This window comes from Atractosteus spatula, chromosome 3, assembly GCF_055471065.1.
Source record: "Atractosteus spatula isolate fAtrSpa1 chromosome 3, fAtrSpa1.hap1, whole genome shotgun sequence".
Taxonomy (NCBI): domain Eukaryota; kingdom Metazoa; phylum Chordata; class Actinopteri; order Semionotiformes; family Lepisosteidae; genus Atractosteus; species Atractosteus spatula.
This window is the reverse complement of record NC_142708.1, coordinates 72,197,122-72,222,650: the sequence shown is the minus strand read 5'-3', so window position 1 is coordinate 72,222,650 and position 25,529 is coordinate 72,197,122. Positions and strand designations below refer to the sequence as shown.

The 25,529-nt window shown below is 47.7% G+C and overlaps 1 protein-coding gene and 1 long non-coding RNA gene across 2 annotated transcripts; one reads left to right on the top strand and one right to left on the bottom strand.

The window, feature by feature from the left end:
- The first annotated feature begins 479 nt into the window (after window positions 1-479).
- Window positions 480-23,956, top strand: sae1 (SUMO1 activating enzyme subunit 1). The gene is made up of 9 exons (XM_088911912.1): window positions 480-747; window positions 2,581-2,692; window positions 4,240-4,413; window positions 10,722-10,867; window positions 10,962-11,061; window positions 11,983-12,088; window positions 18,540-18,684; window positions 19,352-19,421; window positions 23,139-23,956. The coding sequence occupies exons 1-9, from the start codon at window positions 656-658 to the stop codon at window positions 23,229-23,231; spliced, it is 1,038 nt and encodes a 345-aa protein (XP_088768038.1). The 5' UTR covers window positions 480-655; the 3' UTR covers window positions 23,232-23,956.
- On the bottom strand, window positions 14,102-22,543 carry LOC148838674 (uncharacterized). Its single transcript, XR_016090867.1, has 3 exons — window positions 21,301-22,543; window positions 16,782-18,764; window positions 14,102-16,628 (listed from the first exon to the last, which is right to left on the bottom strand). It is a non-coding gene; the product is annotated as an uncharacterized LOC148838674 (long non-coding RNA).
- Window positions 23,957-25,529: the final 1,573 nt, after the last annotated feature.

Here is a 25,529-nt window from a genome sequence, read left to right as displayed (position 1 = left end):
GGAGGAGCCCGGCCGAGTTTTGCCGATGATGACGACACAATGCTCGCGAAGCTTCCCGGAGACGCGCGAAGATACTTCGTGAGGGTGAAGTGGGCGTGTTTATGGGAGGTTGAGGATTTTCGGAAAGTTACGGAAATGGCCGCAAATCACAAAATGTTTTATTCATTCCCAAAATTTACAGTCTGGAATTGGACTGTATTGTCTTTATAATAATATGTAACAGAAAAAAAATATTCCATGGAAAATCCCATATAATTATGAATGTCTTTTCCATTATAATAACTGTTTTCTATGGTATCCTTCTTTGAAATAAATGTGTATTCGGCAGGGAAAGCCCCGAATATGACTCTAAAATATGTTTGTTTTACGTAAAAAAAAATGGGCTTGCAACATTTTCGGAAAATTCTGTCGAATTTTCTTTGTTTCTGTGTTCGTGGCGGACTCACGAAGATGTGACGTCTTGTTGTCGCGACAGTGTCGCGTCTCTGATGACGCAATCCGTAAGCGCCTCTCCAAACCGTGCGTAGCGGGACATTGGTGACCGCGGTTTATTGAAATTTGTTGTTGGTGGATAATAGTAAATATAAAATACTCGCTAGAAGTAATTTTCTATAAAGTATCGATTACTCTGGTTTGAAGTGTCACGAATTCAAAAATGGTTGAAAAGGAGGAAACACTAATAAGCGAGGAGGAGGCGGCTCAGTATGACCGTCAGATTCGGTTGTGGGGTCTGGATGCTCAGAAAAGGTAATATAGCTGGTTCCGTAGCACCCTATGTTTTGAGGATCGAACCGGATTTTTCGATAACAAGTTTTTCTTTCTTATCTTTTCTCACGTGTTGCTGTTTACAAGTATGGTGGCCAGCGACCATGTCTTTCATTGTGCAGTATAATGTACATTATTCATATACCCCGTGCAGTGTTGTTCCGAAAAGGTGAAGATTCGGTTGTTGTAAAGTGAGGGTTTGGTTGTTCATGGGGTAGAGCCAGCAGACAAACTGAAGGTGTTCGGGCTGTTGGGGGTAGTGTGCTGTGTACAGCGACGCGACGTGAAAACCGAGGGAGCGGTGAAATCTCATCGCCAGGGGGGAATGTACAGTATATTCTCGCCTCTCTTGGCGATAATAAGCAGGTGCAGGTCACTCATCACAAACCGGGTAAACTTTCGTGTATTTGTCTAGATTAGCGTGTTGAGTGCACTTGGTAAAATAGACGCTAACATTCTAAATAAAACATATTTTTCAGATTGTCAGATTGATAAAACGGGGCTACTAGACCGTAGTCTTTTCAACGAAGTGGACTGGTTCTCCTTAAGTGCGCATTTTCCCATGAACCAATGTGATCTGCGCCTGTGTGTTCAAGTAGAGTTGTGCGTTTTGCACTGGTTGCTGGTATCTCGCAACTCTATCATCATCTCCTGCGTCTCCGGTTTCTTTTTCTTTTTTTTTTGATCAGCCATGTTTGTATATTCCTTTTCCCTGAAAGACCCTGACGTATAATACTTTTCAAAAGGGTTCTGGGTTCGAATCTGTCCTGCTGCATCTGTGTATGTGGAGTTTGCATGATCTTCCTGCATTCCCCTTTGAGGAATTTCATAGTTTTCCTCCCTCTTCTCGTAAATATGCTGTCTAGGATGGTCTAAATTGTCTCTTTCACCCTGTAATGTGAAATGGTATCCCTTCCGGATCCCATCCAACTGGCATCCCATCCAGAGAGAAGATCAACCCTGTGCTCCATGCCCACCCTGTGAGCCATGCTTTCAGATAGCTCCCAGCCTGCTGTGCCCCACAGTGGGACAAGTGTTTTTTTGGTACGGGGTGGGTAAAATCGATGACAGCTTCAAACAGTGAGGCAACTGCTAGTTTAGGGGGGTTATCCAATTATTAATTCTCCCCTTTAAACAGAAAAGAGCAGACAGAGACTTTGAAATCGTCTTGGTTGCGAAGCTGCCTTCCCTACCTCTTACTTTAGTCCTTTCCTTTCAGTATGAACAGCGGACGAGGAGGAAAGCTCTGTAAAGGGGATGGAACATTTGCCATATGTAACAAATAAATTCTAATAATTCGTCTGTGGTCTTATTTGCCTTGTGTTGTTTTAGTTGTCATGCAGGACTCTAGATTAAATTTCAAAGAGTCGCTTCCCACACCCAAAAATATTGTGCAGTCATCACTCGCGTTCAGAGAAACAAGAGTATCAGCCTCCCGGGTGTGTGAGAGAAGTCTGTTAGTAGGCGCTTGTTCCCCATCTGTGACTGCAGCTGAAAACAGTGTACAGGTTGAAAAGTAATATCAATGCAGGAAACCTCATCTTGTGAAGATTATGTCTTCAGCAGGGGTCTCTAAAGTAAAGTGATGTCTTGCACATTGCAATGTGTTCGAATGGAGGAATATTTTAAATTTCCTTTAAAATAGTATGTGCATCCACTCTGACGCCACCGCTGGATGAAATTCATTAAAAAGGAAATTGTTTTTGAAGAAGGAACTGAGCATTTAACTGGATTGAAGTGAGAGTGGGGACGTCCAAGTCCGCTGTGCTCAGGAGCTGAATGTTTCGCTCTGTCTTGTCCCCTGTCCTCTCCCAGGCTGCGTGCCTCCCGTGTGCTGCTGGTGGGCATGAGGGGGCTGGGGGCAGAGGTGGCCAAGAATCTGATCCTGGCAGGAGTGAAGGGGCTGACGATGCTGGATCACGAGCAGGTAAGCCACTGGAGACGGGGGTGAGACTTTATTCTCGGCTGTAGTAGTGTCTTTTTTTGCAGTGCTAACCAGTACGTGTGCAGTTTTCTTCACCAAAGGAGAGCAATGGACATTTGACCTCATAGGATTTTCTGAGCGAGGAAGAACACTAAAGCAAAGTCCACACACAAGGAGCTCCAGTCTGGCTTCAAACCCGGGTCTCTATGCATTTAGATTACTACATGATTCTCATAAAAAGAATGAAAGGACATGTTTTGGATTTGGTGGTGGGACTGAGGGTTCGTGTTGCTCGGCGCTTTTGGGTCCTGGGTTTGATTCTACACTGGGGTGCTTTGTAGACCCTGAAAAGCCAAATACCTCACCTTGAGTTTGTGGGTTTTTTCTCCAGGTGCTCAGGTACTCTCCCAGCCACAGCCCAAAGACCTGCTGTTCTCGTAGAAAGACAGCTAGTTGCTCTTGTTTTGAAGTGAATCCAAAGCTGCGTTATCTTTTTCGTCACGTCATGAACAAAAGTGTCCCAGAGCCTGCATGAAGGCTTGCTCTAGAGCATTGTAAATTTTAACATTGTAAATCATGTTAGCATAGGCACTTGTCTTGAGGATAAGTTGCTTCTTCAAGCTCATTGTTTCGCATGTTATATTTCTAGGCTGTTACCTGCATATACAGTTGTATCCAAAAGTTTGGGCACCCCTGATCAAATTGCATGTTTCAGTGAATATCTAAGTGAAAAGAAGTTAACGCAACCTCTGCAGGGTACAAACTTAAACGTGATATATTTCTGCACATTTTAATGCGCATAATTACTTATTTGCTGAATTTAACAAACTTTGCATACAACTGAAGTAGTTCAGGTGGGGAGCTGTGTCAGCATGCGTAGGCTGCAAAGGAACAAGTTAAAGGTTTATTCCATGCTGAAAAGAGAGAAAGGAAACAACGTTTCGGCTGTGGAGCCTTCTTCGGGTGTGAGGCTCCACAGCCGAAATGTTGTGTTTCCTTTCTTCTCTTTTCAGCATGGAAATAAGCCTCTACTTGTTCTTTTGCATACAGCTGTAACACTCTACACTTATCTACATTAAATGTTATCTTCCAGGTGTTTGCCCAGTCCTGTATTTTGAGTAAATCTTTAAAGACCTCCTGTGCTGTTTTTACAGTGTTTAACCCAACTTTGGCAGCGTTTGTGATTAGGGAGGGGTGGTGTACTTATGGTATATGACTATGTGAGTAAAAGGAGAAAAACTCACAGGTCCTGCAGTAGAAAAACTAGACTAAGCAAGAAGATGTAAAGAAAATAATTACTAAATTTTGAGAACCATTGTGCTTTTCTGTTTGTTAATGGCTTATTGATTGGAGGATCTCAGCCAGTCATTTCCCGAAAGCTCCCAAACAGTGTATTTCTGCAGCAAGACTTGTTCCAGGCACTCGCCTCTCTTTGTGTAAAGAAATTAGGCTTATAAAACAAAGACTTTTCATTTGTCCAGGAAGAGGGTTTAAGAGCTCCTGCGTTGCCTACTTTTCTTACCCCTGCCCCTCTCTTGTTTCTGTCTCAGGTGACCGAGGAGTCCAGCCGAGCACAGTTTCTCATCCCAGTGGGTTCTGAGGGTCAGAACCGGGCCCAGACCTCACTGGAGCGTGCTCAGTACCTCAACCCCATGGTGGAAGTAAAGGCAGACCCCGAGAGTGCCGAGTCCAAGCCTGAGGATTTCTTCCTGCAGTTTGATGCGGTGAGTGCTTTGGAGAGCGGAGACAGGCCGGGTTTCCTGTCGCTGTGCTCTGCTGCCATCCTTCACCATCCAGTGCGCAAAGTTCCTTCTGCTTTCAGGAGGGAGGAGCACCGTCATCCTCAGGGATTTTGGAAATAGCAGTAGAATGCCATTTACCCAAAGACTCGCTTCCATTTTCTTGTTTCTACCAGGGGTGTGTGTTCAGAAAGTGGAGAGAAACAGCATTGTCTAGCATCGTCAAGCTTCAGTGCCCAGGGTAAGGGCTGTAGGGCAGTCAGGAGGAATAGTGGGAGGCAGAGATTTTGCTACGTCTACATAATAGAAGTATTATTCACCGCAGAGCAGTGGCTCTGTGGCTCAGGATCTGGCTGGAAGGTTGCCAGTTCGTATCCCGCGGCCGGCAGAGGAATCCTACTCCGTTGGGCCCCTGAGCAAGGCCCTTCACCCCAGCTGCTCCAGGGGCGCTGTACAATGGCTGATCCTGCGCTCTGACCCCCAGCTTCTCTCCCTGTCTGTGTGTCTCATGGAGAGCAAGCTGGGCCATGTGGCAGACGTTATGGAGCAGAATACCTGTTGATGGTTACAGACTGTTGACAGACATGTATGATAGCGAAAACGGCACAGAGTGCCCAAATAAACTCCGTATTTCTTCATACTTTACACTGCGCAATGAAAGATGGTTTGAAGAAGAGAGGCAGAAAGCAGCAGCTTCACTGGTGAAAGAAGTTAAGTGATTTCCAGGAGCCCTTTGTTTCTGCTTTGGAAGTCGTTTATATATACCCATATATAATAACAGTGTTATTTGCGTCATGTGCAAAATGTGAAATATTTCACTGTTAAATCAATAAATTACAAAACAGAAAAGCTTTTAGTTAAAGTGCAACCATTCTGAATTTTTCCCTTTTTCTTGAAAGCCAAATAGCAATTTCTTGCAGTACCAAAAAAAACCACTAGGTGATGCCTTTGCCCCTTCTTTTGACACAGCAGCCAGTTCCCTGAAAGTTCATCAGTCAGGAAAATTAAGCTCTTTGAATTTAAAACAGAGCTGCTTTTAAGTACCAGGACATTTTAACTCCTGAGCAATAATAATAAATTACCCCACTCAAAGCGCTTTGCAGGTAATGGGGACTCCCCTCCACACCCACCACCATTTCACCATTTCATTCAGCTGCTGTGAATTCTACACGCCACACATCGGCTCGGTTACAGTTACATTGGTTTGCAAAGCATAAATGGGGGGGCCGTTCGTTCCTGTGCACTGTAAGTGTATTGTGAATATAGTAGCATGTAACAATATGCTAAGACTAATACAACTGTCCAGGTGGGGGAGCTGCGTCGGCATGCGTAGGCTGCAAAGGAACAAGTAATGGGTTTACTCCCTGCTGAACAGAGAAGAAAGAAAACACAACGTTTCGGCCGTGGAGCCTTCTTCAGGTGTGAGGAAGGCTCACACCTCACACCTGAAGAAGGCTCCACGGCCGAAACGTTGTGTTTCCTTTCTTCTCTGTTCAGCACAGGAATAGACCCATTACTTGTACCTAATATAATTGTTACTCATCTGGATTGACTCTTTCAGCCTTACATTTGTGCAGCAGGGTTTTTTATTGAAGCAGTCTGTGTAAAGCACCTTGTTCACAATAGCAGTGTCACCACAATGAACCCCTCCAGTGCCCTAACTAGTAATCCGCACGCCCATTTACATTTTCACTGCACCTTTCAAGCAAGCGCGTGTTTTCATGCAGAGGTGCAGCCCAACGCGGGGCGAAGGTGAGAGGCAGGGTGATACACCCACCGTGGGCCTCTGCTTCTGCGGAGACCTGTCCCATTGTCTGCTTCGTGTGAATGGAAGGTCAGACAGCGGCCACCTCCTTCCATTGTGAAGGGCGGAGATCTTGTCAACTCGCACAATGCCGCGGTGAAAAATAATCCCAGAGCTGCTTTGTGCTTTCTTTCTGCTGCCTTGTTTCGATTGGAAAGGTACAGGAAAACTCCGCAGTGTGAAAACAATATGTTGCTGGCAGTCTGGGATCCCTTTGCCTCTGCACATAAAGCAGTGGCTGAACAATGGCTCCTGCAGGGAAACCCTCTGGCAGTGTTTTCTGAAGGGCTCTGTGAAAAGGCTCGTCAGTACAGCTCCCAACTCGAGTCACATGCCATCATGCACCAGGAAGGCCTGTCCTCGTCAGATGAGAGGCCTGGGCATAACTCCCGGCACTAAAGGGAACAGGCCCAAGCACTGGTTAGTCTTGCACATCCTGTGGTTTCTAATGCATACGCTGTGAAACTGGACAGTTTTTGCAGCAGGGTGCTCTTGTTTTCAGACTCGGCTTGCAGCGGACAGACGAGCTCCACAATGTTTTATTTAGACCCTTTTGTTTTCCTCACTGCAAAACATGACGTTTTTGAACGTCAGTTTTAATTTCATGCAAAAATAAAGTCTGACGTTTTCAGAACTGAAAACGGTTTGAAGATCTTTATTAGCCAAGTTTGGTTCAGTTTGGGGTTCAATCAAATAGGAGCTGGAACAAAAACTAGATGAGATTGGGCTCATGATAACCTGGATTTGGGAAGGTAGGAAAAGATCTAAAATGGTATAAATAATGAAGGGAAGGTGCAGCATTGCTTATGCATCAAAATGCCTGCTGGACACAAGTAATGGCTTTTGTTTTAATAGTACGTGACACGGCCCTTCCTTCAATTATAGACAGGAAGCGATTAAGCCTTTCAATGGGATTTTATAATTTTTACAATGACTCATTGTGAGGAGTTTCTCAATGAAATGTAAGAGATTAATAAATCGCAGGGCACACATCACAGCACAGGTGCTCTCGTACTGTAAATCCAGGGAGGAATCTCCCACTGGGACGGGGATGCACAGTTCAGGGAAGAGACGCTTTCCTGTCTTTGAGATTCTCGCTTGTCCCAGAAACCTGGAGAAAACAAACTACTATCCAAAGTATCATCATAGCAAAAATTGTGTGCGGGGGGGGGAGCTCAGAAAATAGTAGTTGAGAATCAGTGAAGCCTTAAACACCCACAGTGAACAGCAAAGAGCAGGTGAAACCTGTTGACATTTATGCAGAACGACTAATTCTGCCAAAATACAGATATGTGGAAACGTGAACCTTCGGGAAGATAGACACGGATTCTTTTCTGCAGATAGAAATAAATGGCGCGTTTGTAATAAATACCTTGTGGGTCTGTAGCACAGATGTACTTACTGGACTGGGGGTTGTATGTAGGGAATTTATAAGGGGGAGGTGAAGGACTGGAGTGGACAAAGCTGGATCTGTTAGAGTTGGATGGGGTGGCTGCTGCGTGAGAACCGCGGGCGGTGCAGCTCGTGTCTGCCCGTGGGGGTGTGTGTGTGTCTCTTTGGTGGAAGACTTCACTGTCTCGCTCCCCTCCCCCGAGCCCCATTGTCCGGCCGAGCTGTGGAAACCCCCCTGTCCTGCCCGGGGAACAATCCCTCCAGTGTCTGTGCCCCCGGGGTGCTGACTCGCAGCCCTGGCTGAATGAGCCCAGCGCAGCCGCCTCTGTTCAGCCGTGCCCAGGCGGTGAAAAGGGGAGGAAGGACTGCGGTTTTCCCAGTCAAAGATCTCCTGGTTCGGGTTTCCAGACACTTCCAGTTAGTCATCCAGCCCTCCCAGGATGAATGGGGATCCTCCCTATTATACTTCCGTGTGTCAGCTTGAGCTGTGCTGGCGTAGGTCGGGTTTGTCTGCCTGGTCTTGTGACACACCTACGCACTAGAGGTGTGAATGCTCTCCCCCCCCCTGACTGTCCACATAAGAGCATCTCCAGTGACAAACGGCCCCTTTTTATTTAGAAATGAACCGTGTGTTTCCTTCCTGTCCTGCAGTCTCTGCCATGTGGTTCCTGCAAGCCTGTTTCCTGCAGCCAAGAGGAAGCTTGGGACCTTTTCTCTGATCTGTTGTGCTGTTTTCTGTTGAATGTTGTGTGTTCAGGAACGATGGCAGTATTTCAGTCATTCTGCTTAACCCTGAATGGCCCAAACACTAAAAGAAATAAGGCAGCTGTTCAGAATGGGAATTGTCTCTATAGCTAATTGTATACGATCTGCATGTATATGGGGGGGCTAGGAGAAACGGGAGCAATCCAATGCAGATATGGAAAGAACATCAACAGCAGCCATATGTGCAGCACCCACCTGGACAGTGCCTTTTTACAGTATAGTGTCCCCATCACTATACTGGGGCATTAGGACCCACACAGACTGCAGGGTGAACGCCCCCTACTGGCCCCACTAACACCTCTTCCAGCAGCAACCTCAGCTTTCCCAGGAGTCTCCCATCCAGATACTGGCCAGGCTCACACCTGCTGAGCTGCAGCAGGCTGCCAGTTGTGAGTTGCAGGATGATATGCAGGCTTCATGCAGACAAGCAGCACACAGAATGACAGGGCTTTGCATGTGTCTGGGCGCTAGTATGGGTTGTAGTTCACATATAACAAGCAGGAGCTGAGCCCAAGACCCTGTAGCTGTGAGGTGCCCGTCTTAACCACCATGCGCCTGTGCCACGCACAGTGCCAGCATGCCACGTGCGCGGTATTTCAGCGATGTCTTTGTACCGTGACAAACTGTCTTATTGAATGTTGTGCTTATTGTGCCCGAACTGTGACAAAGCAGTTCTTTATTGTCCTGTAGTGGAAGAACAGCACTGTCATGGACAGCGCCGTTAATAATGCACCTGTATTTTTAGCCACACAGTGTTCCATCCTCACTCTCTCTGGCTCTCTTCTTCATCCTGTTATCCTTGGGGCTTGTCTTTTCTCTTTTGTGTTCATGCGTCCGAGCTGTGAAAAAAAAAGTTCCCTGTCGCCGTGGGTGGTGGGACTTGTCCCCACATGTGCTTCCATTCAAAGGGAACATTTCCATGTATCTGACTGTACCAGTCTGGCCGCTGGCTGAGACCAAGGCAGGGTGACCGGTCTGTGCAAAATCCACTCAGTGCCCTTTTCTCTCCTGAGCTGCAGGGAAAAAAAGCTCAAGAGAAACCTACGCTGGAAGAAAAACCAAACATTCATTCTTCTTCCCTGTGGACAGTTTTGCAATGTGCTGTTGAGCCTCACTTGTTTCCACAAGTATTCACCTGTCGTCACAAATATCTCTTTAATTGGAAAGGCTCTGTAATTCAGAGCTCCAGTTTAGGAACAAAAGCATCTCTGAGTATTTTACCAACGGAAGCAGGGTTCTGAGAAAACAAGTCACATCCGTGAATGAGTGAATAATGAATTTCCCCTGCTCGTTTCAGAAACAACTGCAGCATTTCTGTGTCTTAAAGTGCACAGAACAGCAAATTAAAAACTAAAGCGAGCACCCACTCTGCCTACTTGCATTGTCAGTATGTCCCTGGAGATTGGGTGGCACCCTGGGCTCATTTCTCTCTGTACACTCTGTACTGACGCCCAAACGCACCTCACGCCAGAGGGATAAGAAATGGGGTGTGATGTGCACCCCCCGCCCCCCGCAAGGCCAGCGCTTTATCTGTGCGCGCACCAAGGGAGTTGAGACCTCACCCGCACCCGGACCCCCACTGGGGTTGGGGAGTGCTGTGGGTGATAGCGTGCACTCTCTCCCTTGGTCAGCGCCTTGATAAACGTTATCTAGGAGAAAAGGACAAATCTAAAAACAAACAAAAGCTTTTCATTGCAAAGAAAAATGTTTTTTTCCCCTCCATTTCATCAGGTTGTTTACAGAGCAGTGAAATGACATCATGTTTCTTGCGAACAGTGACTGGCAATCGCACACATGTAGAGCCCTGCTGTACTGTGCGACGCCTTTTTGGCATACAGCACTGAGCATAAGAAGGAGGAGACTCAAGCACTGTAGGCCTTGCACATCGTTCAGGGGAAGACGGAGGCAGTTGCAGAGTGTTTGAAGCACTTGGTTTTTACCAATCATGGCCTCCTATTAATCCCCATCTCTGAACTGGCTTCATCACTCTGCTCTCCTCCCCACTGAAAGCTGGTGTGTGGGGAGCGTACTGGTGCACTATGGCTGCCATCACATCATCTAAGTGGGGTTGCACACTGGTGGTGATGGAGGGGATCCCCATTACCTGTAGAGCGCTCTGAGTGAAGTGTCCAGAGAAGCGCTACGTAACTGTGAAGGTTTATATTATCACTTGCTCAGAGCGCCGTGCCGGTGGCAGAGCTGGGGGTTTGAGCCTGAAAACAGTGTGGTAGTAAGTGCTCTCTCCTGTGCTCCGACCGCTGGACCTGGACCTCAGCCATGTGCGGTTGAACCGGAGCTCTGTCTGAGGGCCCCTGTCCTCTCCTCCTTCCAGGTGTGCCTGACCTGCTGCCCCCGTGACCTCCTGGTGAGAGTGGACCAGATCTGCACCAAGAACAACGTCAAGTTCTTCAGCGGGGACGTGTTCGGGTACCACGGCTACATGTTCTCCAACCTGGGGCCCGAGCACCACTATGTGGAGTGAGTGTCGCCATCTCGTCGTTTTTATTTTCAAGTGCCCCTTGGAGCGGAGCTGTAGTGCAGGTGGTGAGCTCCTTTGCTTTGCCTTTTTCAGAGAGAAGCCGAAGGTGGTCAAACCTGCAGAAGAGGTTGACGATGGGCCCGAGGCCAAAAAGCCAAAGATTGACCCCAGCAAGACGGCCATGGTTAAGAAGGTAAGCTGTCGTCATCGTTCTTTTCTACTGTCTTTTCCTAGGTGATTAGATGATATTTTAGTATCTTTTGTAGCATTAGGAACATCAGAACGGTTACAAACAAGTCGCCATTTGGCCCAGTTAATTGATCCAACGACCTCATTCAGCCATGACGTGACGGTAGCCAGGGTGTGGACATCAACAACATGGCTGGGTAGCTTGCTCCATACTCCTACAACCCTTTGAGTAAAGAGGTGCCTCATTTTCTCATGTACCTCCCTTACTCCCTTAAATTGAGTGCAGTGCAGTTTCCATTTGTGCCCTCTTTTCTCTATACTATAGGTTCATTCAGTTGGGATGAAAATAAGATTGAACATCAAATATTGAGGTCTGGCGAAAACTGTAACACATGAATGTCGTGTGGTTGTTATCATACAGATTTACTACGGTAAACGTTGGCCATGTTGAATGATAGCACACAGTAAGTTTAGAAGCCAGATGAGATTTTTTGGCCTCCTGTGTTCCGTTTGCTTTTTTGTGCCGTTCGGATTTGTTTTTCAGTGTTCTTGGGCCACTCTTCTAAGAGAATGATCGGGGTTTTAAACATTAAAGAATTTCAATGATTTTAAGAAGAAATAAAAAGTAAAACGTGCGTAAAGTCTCACTCTTGAGGCAACAGTGCGTTTCTTCCTTTTTACAGGATCCTGTTTTTGTTTGGATAGTTTGTATTATTTTAAAAGAATAAGATGCACGCACATCTATTGTACCCTTACAAAACTCTTTCAACTAAAGGATAATCCAAAATGCAACTCCATCATAAAGGAATTATAATATCCCGGTTAAAAATAAAAATCTTTTTGCTGAAGTGTGAAGGCAGAGCTGTCTCACGGCATGCCTGGGCAGTGGCCATTAAACCATCCCCCTTCTCTGCCTCTCGGACAGACGGCCAGCTTCTGCTCCCTGAAGGAAGCCCTGGAGGTTGACTGGACGAGTGAGAAGGCCAAAGCTGCCCTGAAACGCACCCCAGCGGATTACTTCCTCCTGCAAGGTACCCCCCCCCCCCCTTTGCCCCAGAGCCTCTCCTGCCCCTCCTTCTCAAGGCTGCCTGTCTCTGTGTCATAATAAAGGCTCCCCCCTCCCTGTAAAGCCCTGTTTGGGCTCTGTGGCTGAGGATCTGCGCCTGTGGCTGGAAGGTTGCCAGTTCGTATCCCGCAGCCGGCAGAGGAATCCTACTCCGTCGGGCCCCTGAGCAAGGCCCTTAATCCCAGCTGCCCCAGGAGTGCTGTATAAATAGCCGACCCTGCGCTCTGACCCCCAGCTTCTCTCCCTGTCTGTGCGTCTCATGGAGAGCAAGCTGGAGGATGCGTAAAGACACATTCCTAAGACCAGAAATTGTGTATGGCCAATAAAGTGATCTTGTATTTAATGGCACAAACCTGCCTTTTCCTGCAGAGGACTGGTGTCCCGTTCAGGGTGAAGTTCTGTCTCGTGGTCTGTGCTTCCAGGATGTGTTCAGGAAATAAAAGTCTTTCTCATAATGGATGGAAACAGACTTTCTAACCAATCATTTCATCTTGTCACTTTTTTAAGTTGACTTGGTAAATTTGGGTAGATAACAGCATATTTCCCACTACAGCAGGGCAGTTAGGGTGTCTTAGTTATGGTTGGCTGTGCTCTGTGTGTTAAAACATTGCTGCCCTCAATTCTATTTGAATGGATCAGCACTGATCCCCAATCTGTTAGTTCTGTGGACATTGTTGAGCATTTGTGAAGCTGTTCCTCCATTGTACAGCTCAGTAGAGGTGCAAACTCGTGGATATGTTTTTATTCTGTACTAGTGATTCCAAAATGAGTCGAGCGTATCCTGGTCTTTCCAAAGTAGGTTTATCCATTTAGGACCAGTTCTCAAAAGGGGGCCCCCTGGTGGTAAAGTAAAGGCACCAGAGATGGCCCAGTGTGCCTAACTGGGAGAGCACCAATTAGGAAAGGGAGATGCTAGCTGGCGTATCTTCTAGGATTGAGTGTAACAGCGCTTCCTGTGACTTTGCGGGTGCAGAGCACGTTGATGAGCAAGAGACGCTTTGCTCATTTAGTCCCAGGTCATTGTTCTTTTAACGAGGTGAGAGATTAACCACTCTGACAGGTGTTGCGAGTCACGTGTGCGCATCCTGCAGGTGCTCGCTCTCGGTGTGCAATGCAGGGAGTCTTCAGAGAGTTAACGACTGCAGGTTGGGCAGGGTGTATAACAGAATTGGCCATTCAGATTCTTTAAAAAAAAAATAAAAACGTGGCAAGTCTGTCGGGGGCTTGGCTTTGCGGCTCTTGCAGGGCCTGACACAGACAGGTCACAGGGCATGGAAAGGTCGTGGGATAACTGGACTGTTCCATCATATTTTAGGGGTGCATGATTTTTTATTTTGCTTTTTGCTTTGCAGGCTGGCAGGTGAAAACAGGTGTAGAGAAGCCCCCCCTGCACACTTTGTCCTGCTCACACGTGTTGTTGTTGTTGTGTTCTTGTGTTTCCCAGGTCCTTTTTTGTGATGACGGTGTTATTAATAGCCACCCCCAAGGCTGTTCACAAAATCAGCTCTTTTTTTCCATCACAGGTTTGCCATGGCTAACCATGTGTGAGGATTTCATTAAAAAAAAAACAAGAATCGTAAAATCGCCTCTTAGGTTGTTCCAACAGAGCTGGTTATTCAAAGCACGCCTCGTAATTTTTTTTCTTAAAGAAGAAAAACATTTCCTTTTACTTGTTTTGGTTCTTTTAAAGGTTAATTTGCTTTGGAGCTATAAATACAGTGCCGCTGCACAATAGCACTGTTTTGAGGAAGGATCGTTTCCTCTCTTGCTCAGACTCGGTGGCTGTTTCTGTGACGGGGGGTGTTGTGAGTAGTGACGATGGCCATCAGGGTAGAGATTTGCGAGCACCAAGGCTGTTTTCACTTCGCCAACCGTACAGTTTTTAGAAAAGCCATTCTTTATTGAAAATCTTGTGCCATTGTGATTTCTACCAGTTTCTCACAAATCACGGGCTTTTACCAGTACACTAGAGTGGGATTTCATTTTTATTCAAGGAATAAGTTACAGGCAGTTGCTGGTTTTTATGTTCTCAGAGTAATAATAGTTTTGCTAGTACTAGCACAGGAAACTAATAACAGTAGCACAGAAGGACTCTTCACACTTTGTGCTTTTGTGCTCCAGCCATTATATCAATAGCAATAGTAATTCATTACACTTACATAGCGCTTTTCTGGACACTCCACTCAAAGTGCTTTACAGATAATAGGGACTCCCTTCCACCACCGCCAGTGTGTACCCCCACCTGGATGATGCAACAGCACCCAGAGTACTCCAGTACTCTCCCCACACACCACCTCTCAGTGGGGAGGAGAACAGAGTAATGGAGCCAGTTCAGAGATGGGGATTATTAGGAGGCCATAATTGGTAAAGGCCAATGGGGTAACACCCCTACTCTTTTTGAAAAACGTCCTGGGATTTTTAATGACCACAGCGAGTCAGGACCCCAGATTTACATCTCATCTGAGGGACGGTGCTTTTTTCACAGTGTACTTTTCCCGTCACTATACTGCGGCATTAGGACTCACACACTGCAGGGTGAGCGCCCCCTACTGGCCCACTAACACCTCTTCCAGCAGCAACCTTAGCTTTCCCAGGAGGTGATGGTCAGTAGGGAGGTGTGTATGAGTCAGGTGCATACAGGCAGTGATGGTCAGTAGGGAGGTGTGTATGAGTCAGGTGCATACAGGCAGTGATGGTCAGTAGGGAGATGTGTATGAGTCAGGTGCATACAGGCAGTGATGGTCAGTAGGGAGATGTGTATGACTCAGGTGCATACAGGCAGTGATGGTCAGTAGGGAGGTGTGTATGAGTCAGGTGCATACAGGCAGTGATGGTCAGTAAGGAGATGTGTATGAGTCAGGTGCATACAGGCAGTGATGGTCAGTAAGGAGATGTGTATGACTCAGGTGCATACAGGCAGTGATGGTAAGTAGGGAGGTGTGTATGAGTCAGGTGCATACAGGCAGTGATGGTCAGTAGGGAGGTGTGTATGAGTCAGGTGCATACAGGCAGTGATGGTCAGTAGGGAGGTGTGTGAGTGTCAGGTAGGTACAGCGCAGTGATGGTCAGTAATAATAATGATAATAATAATAATAATAATAATAATTGCTTACACTTATATAGCGCTTTTCTGGACACTCCACTCGAGCGCTTTACAGGTAATGGGGACTCCCCTCCACCACCACCAGTGTGTACCCCCACCTGGATGATGCGACGGCAGCCATAGTGCGCCAGAATGCTCACCACACATCAGCTATCAGTGGGGAGGAGAGCCGAGTAATGAAGCCAATTCATAGAGGGGGATTGTTAGGAGGCCATGATTGGTAAGGGCCAATGGGAAATTTGACCTGGACACCGGGGTTACACCCCTACTCTTTTCGAGAAACGCCTTGGGATTTTTAATGACCACAGAGAGTCAGGACCTCGGTTTTATGTCTCATCCGAAGGACGGCGCCTGTTTACAATATAGTGTCCCCGTCAGTAGGGAGGTGTGGGTGTGTCAGGTGGGTACAGGGCAGTGATGGTTAGTAGGGAGGTGGGTGTGTCAGGTGGGTACAGGGCAGTGATGGTCAGTAGGGAGCTGAGTGTGTCAGGTGGGTACAGGGCAGTGATGGTCAGTAGGGAGGTGGGTGTGTCAGGTGGGTACAGGGCAGTGATGGTCAGTAGGGAGGTGTGTGTGTCAGGTGGGTACAGGGCAGTGATGGTCAGTAGGGAGGTGTGGGTGTGTCAGGTGGGTACAGGGCAGTGATGGTCAGTAGGGAGGTGTGGGTGTGTCAGGTGGGTACAGGGCAGTGATGGTCAGTAGGGAGGTGTGGGTGTGTCAGGTGGGTACAGGGAAGTGATGGTCAGTAGGGAGGTGTGGGTGTGTCAGGTGGGTACAGGGCAGTGATGGTCAGTAGGGAGGTGGTTGTGTCAGGTGGGTACAGGGTAGTGATGGTCAGTAGGGAGGTGGGTGTATCACGCTGGAATAGTGCAGTGATAGTCAGCAGGAAGTGTGTCTCAGTCGTGTTCCAGGATGGTATAGTGAGTGACGGCAGGCAGGGCGTCTGCTCCCTGTCTGGTGGAAACAGGAGTAGGCGGGCTCAGCCATGCGGAGTTGTGCAGTTTACGGACAGCCGGTGGCAGGAAGTGACTGGAAGGGGGGGGTTAGTAATTAAGGCTTGTTGTGTGGGTGGAGCGCGGGGGATTCAGAGATTGGCACACCAGGCGCTTGGCACAGACTCGGGGGTAGGGTTACATTCCAGGATGCGGCTCTCCATTTAACTGTCTAAGCTATTTCGTGTAGCTCTTCAGAAAGATAACGAAGGGGAAAGATAACTGTTGGAGCTCTGAGCCACATCCGTTTGGTAGTGGTTGCTTCAGCTTCCTGCTTCACATGGATTCTCTCCTGTCCTGTCTTCCTGCCCTGCACAGTATCTTAAGTGTTCTTTCCATAGCAGAGCCAAAGCCCTGTTTGTTCCCACAAGGTTATACACCACGGCGAAGGGCGTACTGCACAGACCAGCCTTAGGAAGAAATGGAATTATTAGCAGTTGTAGAGCTCAATAACAAATACAACAGTTTACATAACAGGATGCGGTGGACACAATGCAAACAATGCAAATATACTACGCAATTTAGATTCATTTGTTTAAGATCAAGATATGATTAATGCTTACTATTTAGGTTTTCTTTTTTTTCTGCGCTTGACTAGTTTGGACTCGACAGCTGCTAATCGTCTGGCTTCGCTTCTAATATCTCTGCGCCAAGGTGGGTGCAAGGACTGGACTCGGACATCTTAGCCGCTGGGCGTTAGACGTGTAGTGAGCTCCACGAGAGAGTCAGCGCAGGTTAGAGGAGTGATGCATCTCTCACCGCCTGCAAACGACTTGCAAACTGCAAGCCAAGCTGAGGGTACCCTGACTCGCGCTCACCCATCCGCAGGTCTTTTTCATCCCGATTGTACGTCAGCGGGTGTCTGCAAGACCTTGGGATTCTCCGCTGCTCCATCACTAAGGATCAGATGGAAGGTGCGCATGCAGACAAGATCTTTTCTCTCAATTAAGGGGCAAATTAAAGTTAGTTCTCCAGTTTTTTCCATGGTGATGGCAGCTCAGGAGGCAGCCAAAAGGGATAGCGCTCTATTGTTAGTTTTATGTAAATACAGTGTATTTGCAAACTTTCTGACTTACTATCTCAGAAAAAAGCATCTTCCCTCTCTTCACTCTTCACCAAGCAGTCCTCTCGTAGGCTGGGGTAAAGTTTTGTTTAGGTTGTGCACAGTTACGACTGGGAAAGATCAACACTCGCCCGTGATGTGTTCAGAGTGAAACTCACAGTCAAAAGAGGATGTTTTGGGTTTTTTTTTATTGCTTGTGGTAGCAAAGTTGGATTTTTTACACAGGAAGTGTTGCACAAGTCGTTCCCGCCGTGTTCTCCCAGGCCTGCCTCGAGTCATGGTGTGTCGTGTTTCCATGGGTGTGTTGCATAAGGGCCTGCTTTAACCTTTCCTCTGCTGACCCGGCACGGCACTTCAGCTCTATTTATATTTTTGGTCAAAAGGCGCTTTGTACTGCGTTGTTGATGTATAAGGCTAGGTAGATAGACTCTTACGACATCAGAATATTGATATTTGCAAGACAGGCTGGTCAGAGGTGGAGAATGAGCCTGAGCAAGCCTGGCTTGGGCAGAGCTGGTGGTCAGTGAGATGGTCAGGAAGGCAGAGGAAGGTGTCGAGACACAGGCTCCAGGAGGGGGGTGACCAAGGAGCTTGTTGTTGTTGTTGTTGTTGTTGTCTGCACGCCAAACATTGCGCAGCAATACCCAGAGTGCTTTATCACGAATCAAGATCGTCCTGTTCCAGCGCCGAGAGGGGATTGAGGAACTGGCAGTGCCCGAATCTCAACCTCGACTTGTTGACTTTTGTTTTTCATTCCTGCGTGCTGTACTCGTCGTCTGCAGCCCGTTTCACACATCAGAAACGCGCCGGCGCGTGCCTCACTTTCATGCCGTTCCAAGCTCACTGTGAGGATAACGTCCGCCTGCTGAGCCTGGGAAAGCACAGGCCTGCTGTATTCAAATGAGCTTGTGCAATATCGGTGTCACAGAACTGGGTTATGGTTTAAAGCAGGTAGAAATGCAACTGAGAAAATCAAACAGCATTCAAAACTGCCTGTATTCATTGCGTAGATTTTAAATAAATCACTGAAATATTTTGGTGACTTTTTACTATTAAACCAGTTTTCATGCACAATCAGTAACACCCAATAATTTCTGCTGACTACGCTGTTGTATAAAACTTCTGAAATCATAGTTTCATCACTTTCAAAAGGAGAGCTTCAGTGATGCATATTCGCTGCTGTAATGCTGGAGATACAGGGATGAATTAGTCATAGTAGAGCATTCCCATGAGTCCTCTCTCTCCCTCTGGTTCACAGTGCTCCTGAAGTTCCGCACGGACAAGGGTCGTGACCCCCACCCCGAGAGCTTCACTGACGACTCCCAGCTCCTGCTCCAGATCCGTGACGATGTCCTGGATTCCCTGGGGCTGGGTACCGAGCTGGTCCCGGACGAGTTTGTCAGGTAGGACGGCATGCTGGGTACAGTGCTATTCACTGCCGACAGAAATGGAAAAATTGTTGGCACCTCCAGTCCAGCTCAGTCTGGAAAACCAAAAAAAATATAAGTGAACGCTTCCAAATTGGAACAAGCTCTGGCAGACCCATAGAAACATAAAAACATTTAGAACCGAAGGCAGGCCATTCTGCCCATCTAGCGCTTTTGGTCACAAGTAATTTATTGATCTCTGAATCTCTTTCAGCTGTTTCTTTAAAGAAACCAGTGTATTAACTTTAACAATGTGGCTGGGTAGCTTGTTCCATACTCCCACAACCCTTTGGGTAAAGTACTCCCTCCCATTCTTAAAACAGTAGAATGGTTCTATTTTATAACAGCGGTTCTGTGTTCTTAAAGGGGCGATTTACACAACAGCCCTCAGGATGGGCTCCTGCATCCTGCTCTGTAGGGCACAGGAGCCAGAGTTTATGGGATACAGACAGGATTCGCGCCTGGATACCTACAGAAGGAACAGGCGCAATCCTTTGACCTAGCATTGTTTTGCTATAGCTTGGCTCTGTCTCACCTGACAGCGTTGACCATTTACCCCTATTTCCCCACCTAATGGTCAAAGAGTAAATCTTGGGGTGAATTGGAACAGCATTGTCATCGTTGTTTGTTTGTTTTTCTCCAGCTACTGCTTCTCGGAGATGTCTCCTGTGTGTGCGGTGCTGGGAGGCGTGCTGGGACAGGAGATTGTCAAGGTTAGGTCTCTATCATTGCTCGGTGTCCTCTTTGCTGCCGTGTCCAAGTTTCATTTTACTCATTTTAATGTTAAACCCTTTTTTGAGTCTCTGAAGCAGGGAGGCGGGTTGTTTCACACATGTGGCTTGGGACCCCAAGGTGACAACCAAACAGGCAGAGCATTGAATATACATAAAGCATAAAGCGTCACAGAAAACACAAGAAACACTGGTCAGTGCCTTCGAAACTTAACCTGGCTCAGCCCTCCCCCCGGCATCTCGAGTTTCTAATCCGTCCGAAGTTCTTCTGTGTTCATTACCCCCATTTCTGTGCATGGAGTATAATACACCCGCACAGCCTGATGTATTGGAAAGCGTAGGGCACACGCATGCACCCAGGAGATTATGCCAGTAATCCCGCTATCAGAAAAAGAAAACCTTCATTTGCATTCAAGTGTGCACCGTCCAGGTGTGTCACAGCAGGAGGGGATCCATCGTGGACGCTGACTCTGTCGGCTACAGTGAAACAAAGAGCCTCCAAGCGTGGTGCCAGTAAAAGCTGATGAAAGCACTGCACTGTGCAGCCTGCTGGAGTCCCTGCTAGACATTTGACAAGTTGCATATATAGACGGAAACTTACTTTTCAAAAATGTGTTTGTGCCAAAATTAATTTGCTTAAGGAGACTTGGTGAAGGTTTTCCTTCAAAACCGAGAGCGGGATTTTAACTGACGAAGTTCTACTGAAGAGACTCACTGGCCAGCCTGCAGCCAACAGGTCTCGAGAGGCCACAGTGCACAGCTCTCTCTGATGTAACTGTGTGCAAAAACGGATCCATACGGCTCCCACAGAGAGCAGCATTGAGGGCAACGGTTCAGTTATGCAAACTTGGTATTTGCTTACATCTGATGTTCTAATGTGATGGGGTGGGGAAAATTAAGGCTGTTGAGGGACAATCTGAGCTCATGAGTGCGGTTTATGTTTTAAGTGGAAAATGCACGATGGTGTGGTCAGACTGCGAAGGGGTGAACAAAAGGCTGTACTCCCGAGATTAGTGGCAAAATAATCGTGAGAGTTTGTTTGCAGCACCTGTATCACAAAAGAACAAAACAAACAAGCTGAATATTTACCGCCAACAAAACGAGACCCAGCAGGGAGGTCTGGAGAGGTGCTGCCAAAGTTACATCTTTCTCTTATTCCGAATATTGTGCAATGGCACAGCTCTCTTCAAAAGCAAACTCCAGCTGTTCTGACACAGCTCTTGTACTCTGTCTCATACGGACCCAAATCCAGCGCCAGACAAGACAACTACACGGACTCTGAATGGCACAGGCTCGGTAACATTAACACAGAGGTGATCGCAAGAAGCGACATGGAGAAACAGAGAGAGCACAGAACACGAACATGCAGACCACACCTCACCCTGACCAGTAACAGTCAAACACACGAGAATTGCACATGTGGTGGTAATGCACTATTTGGAAACCTTGTGCTGCGTACAGCTGCTTTGTGTCTGTGTGTGTCCGTCAATGGAGTGCATGCTGATGGTGTCCTGTTTTCTTCCCGGTTTGCCCATGATGCCGGTTCTTCGCGACCCTGACGCTGGATTTGGGAATCAGGTGAGTAGAACTGTCTGCTTGTGATGTGCGTGTTCGCCCATTGTGACACTGTGACGCATTGTTACAGGATAAAAAAGAAAGCACGTGTAAGAGATCGGCACATGTGCAATCATGGAAACAAATGCATTGAGAGAACTGGAGGCCTTTCGGCTGATTAATCTGCATGGATTTTTGTGCAGCCGTTGTTCCGGGGCTGTCCCTGACACACCGCACACGTCACTCCGAATAGCTCACATCCCTCTTGCTCCCCCACAGCCTTCCCATCATTCCCAGCACTGCTTACCTGTTCACCACCCGATCTCCGTCATGGCAACTGCAGGGCGGAGTGGACTGTTGGGTTGTTCCCTGTGTAATTGCCGTTTTTCAGTGGTCAAGAGCTTTGCCCTCGAACAAGGCCCCTAGCTGTGTTTACACGTCTACCACCAGGACAGAAAGAAGAACAAGACTGTGATGAGGGCTGGTCTTGATAACTGTTCTATTATTATGTTATGAACTTATTTTACATTAGTAGGGTGCACGACATCTACAGTTTTGGTTACATAAACAACTGCAAATTTACAGCCGTCAAGTGACATGTGAACCACAGTTCACCCAAGCCCTCTGTTTTCTGTTTCTGTGCTTAAGGCTGGGTATTTATATATTCTGTTTATTTGCTGGGGGGGGGGTTCAAGAATAGAATCCCTGTGGCAGGCAAAGGTTCCTTGTACTAAGAAATCTGAGGCCTCCTTTTAAAGGAATCACGCCCATTGGTTTCTGTCTTCTCTGTTTTGAGCCTTTAATGATTCATTTTGTAGCAATAGGATTTACATACTCTTAACTCCATGCAGCTGCTCTCTTTATAATCTTGCTCTCTCTGTTGTCTGCAGTATCTTAGGTGCTGATAGTGGCTCTGCTGACCCTCACAGTTTATATTTACAAGGCAACTTTCAGTGGACGAGCAAAGTTGATAGTCACTGAGTCAACTGTCATCATATTCTTGGAGTGCCACTGCAGAAACATTTCAGTGTTCATCGCTGGTGGGGAAATGCTGTCTCGCTGTGCTTGCAAATGAACTGGCGCTTAACGTTCTCTTATAATTAGCACTGGTGATGAGAAGGATTGCGTTTCTGGGGCGGCGTGTGTGTGGTAGTGGGTGCAGCCGATGCTGATCCCAGACTGACACTGTCTCCTGCTGCTGGCGAATGATGAAATCAGCTGCAATGAGCGGGCGGGCAGCCCTCCACAGCCGGGGAGAGCTGCGAGAGGGGGCTGTGTGGATCTGCGACTCGGCACTCCAGCAGCAGCAGCAACAGAGAACCGGGAAACTCTGCCTTTTAGCTGTGGAAAACTCTGGGCGTTCGTGCTCGCTCTGCGCGGAAAGCCTGAAAGCCAAGGTGGTGCTCATTCCAGAGTGCACAGCCTTGCAGCACAGTGCGAAATTGCTGTGGCGCGACGTATTTCTTCTTGGGCATTACGCAAGAAACTTTGAATCTCTGTTTTAATGTCGAGATTTTTTTCCACAGCCACTCCCCCACCTTGCCAACCCCCCCCCCCCCCAACAAAGTTTTTTTTTTCCATACCAGCCTTCTAGCCCGTTTCGTGTGACAGCTCTCTTCAAAAGGTCGTTGAAGACATCAGTGGCAGCCCATAACTGTGCTCTTTCATTTCCTCACGACAGAGGGGCAAAACTTTGTAGACCAGTTGAAATCTCGAGCCCTGCTGCACTGATCTGAGAGCTCTGCTGGGACGTTGCTGGCACGCCTCGCAGGCATTGTCTGATTCTCCCGCTGATTCTGTCTTGCGCTTGTACTAGACACGCTGGCCTTCACTGTGAGCATCTGCATCAGGCTCTGCATGGTGCAGAAGGCCAGGCGTCCACAACCTGCTTGTGCAATATGTCTGTGCTTGCTCCATTTTGTGCTTAGTGTTGTGTCCTTCTATGTCAAAGCTGCTGCTCCTCTTTCAGGAAGCATATGGTCTCCGCCTGTCATTATAGTCTCTCACTTCACAGTTCATTAGCTTTGTTCTTCTATGCCTTAGCGCCAGTATTGATACCTTGAGGACTTACTGGTATTGATGTGTACTCATTTGTTTGTTTTTCCAAAACACGTCGATTAATCACGGCAGTGCCTCTCGTTCCAGGCGCTATCCCAGAGGGACGCTCCACATAAGAATTTCTTCTTCTTCGACGGGTGGAAAGGCACTGGGGTGGTGGACTGCTTGGGAGAGAAGTAAAACCAGAATCGTTTTCTAGCAGAAATAGACAGGGGGTGGGATTGGGGGCCTTTGAAGTAAGTCAAGTGTGTATATACTGCAGTCTGTTTGTCTCTGGTTCAGCCAACAGCCTACTTGCTAGACCATAGTTTGGAGTTTCACAGAAGGTTCTGTCAGCCACTTCAGGTCTAAACCCATTGAGTCTGGTTTCTCTGGTCCAGTCCCAGGCCCCAGTGCAGAGATCCCACACACAAGTCAAACGAAGCTTGAACCATTCACCTGCAGAGGTCCAGTGCATAGGCTATGTGAAGCACCCTGTGGAGGAGCCCGTTAGAAGACTTTCTTTGCCTGCCATCTTTGAAGTTCTTGTCATTAATGATAATGATCGGCCCCCTGGTGAATGTGTTACGTGTCGTGGCGACAATATTACCGAATCGTGCTCTGCGTTTCTCAGCTAGTACTGTCAAATGTTTTGCGCCCCGCTGTAACCTGCATTAGCACAAGCTGTTGTGACAAGCATCCTGAACGTGAGAATTAAATCAGTTATAGGACATTTCACTTAAAGGCACCTGTGATCAATCTGTGGTCAGTTTGGGCCGGAGAGATGGGACGTTTCTGTTCACGGTTCCTGGCGTTAACATCATGCTTCCTTGTGTGTCTAGAGACTTTTTTTTCGTTTTACTGTTTAAAGCCCTTAGGCAGACAAACTGTAATTTTTATGTTTTGTAATAAAAAAATTAAAATAAGACATGCTGCCCCGTCTCAATCCTTGCATGTTCATTTTCATTTTGGAGGGACTTGTCGCATTTTAACCTTTGCTGCTTTGGCGTTCAAACTGGCCGACGTCAAGGGGAGTTGCGCCACCCCTCCAGTCGGTGCCGACTCCTGCGAGGAGCTGTGGATCTAGCAGAGTATCAAAGAGACGAGGAGCCGTGTCAGTGGGCTTGTCTCGGAGATTGGACTGCTGCCATGCTTCCCGCTGAAGTTGTATGAGTAGGCCAGGGTTTGAGACAACTGGCTGTGAGCAAGTTCCACTCTCCTCTAGAAAAAAAACTGCTGAAGTCAGTCAGATACATTTATGTGAAGTCCCCAGAGAGATGACAAGTCTGCTATACTGAAAATTGGAACAAATTATTTAAAAACCAGGTAAGGCTCTGCTCATGTTTGAATACCATAAATGGCAGTTTGAGGGACGGAGGCTTTGGAAATTAGTTTGAGGGGAAACAAGTTGACACAGCTAAGCAGACATGGGGGTGAATCATGACCACTCCCAGCGAATATATACAGCAGTACCTTGCTTAGTGCAGCGTCTGTTAATGTTGATTCACTATACTGCTCTTCAAACTGGCCTCCGTTACTCCAAATACGCCTCTGTGCAACCAGATGTCTGTGATGCGCGTACAGGCCAGGTGGGAGCACCTAGAGCACAGTCAGCGCAGGCTGCAGCGGGATCTCGGTCAACAGGAGAGTGTGGCATGATGCTGTACGGCCAGAGCCGTTCGTCATCGCTCGTTGAAAAGAAGCCTGGAGCCACAGCCCAGCCCGTCCCGGCAGCTGCAGCTCCTCCCATCAGTCCCCCGCCGCTGCGGGCAGGAGGAGTGATGGCGGAGTCTGGTGATCGGCCTGCCTGACTGAACGTGCCGGTGCACAGCCGAACTGTACATATCCGTGTTTAAAAACACGTTCTCTTCCGTATTCAACTGGGTTTTTATTTTGTTTGGTGGTAAAATACCAGTGATGCCATTACTGATACTCCAGTGAAGCCCTCATGTTGCTCATGGGTAAGAAATATCGCTCCTGGGGACACATCCCCACTGAGCCCGGGGTATAATTGTCTCTGCTAGAGGTGGCTCCCACGGTGCTGCTTTCTGTGGACCCCATCCTCTGTACTAATGCTGAAGATTTCGCAGTGCACATCCCTCTTTCCCTGTTGAGTGGCAGATTTCAGCCTCTTGGCATCTCCGTTCTGGCCATGTGGTCAAGGACTGTGTTGCCGAGCACCGCAGACACACGGGGGTGCTGCTCGCAGGCAGTATCTCGCCGGTGTCCTCTCGGGATCCTGCAGGTGCCACTCCGCTAACCGGTGCCGCTAACAAGCGGGAGAGCCGGAGGAGGACGTCCGCAGGTCCTCGACTTCCCCTTGGGCGTGCGGGCGTCCCAGGCCTAAATCCACGTCTCTTTCGATTGACGGGTCCAGCCCGGGGCTGAGTAGGAAAAGAATCGATTCACGATTCCGAGTGTTACAGAAGTAATCGAAAGCATGCGATGCTTTAAAAATTCGGTAAGCTTGCAATACGCATCCATTCCTATGGCCAACAG

Excerpts from the sequence above, each read along its gene's own strand:
- sae1 (XM_088911912.1), top strand. The coding sequence starts at position 656 with ATGGTTGAAAAGGAGGAAACACTAATAAGCGAGGAGGAGGCGGCTCAG. Across the intron at positions 4,414-10,721 it reads TCTTCCTGCAGTTTGATGCG|GTGTGCCTGACCTGCTGCCC; the intron begins GTGAGTGCTTTG and ends TCCTCCTTCCAG. Across the intron at positions 12,089-18,539 it reads GGATTACTTCCTCCTGCAAG|TGCTCCTGAAGTTCCGCACG; the intron begins GTACCCCCCCCC and ends TCTGGTTCACAG.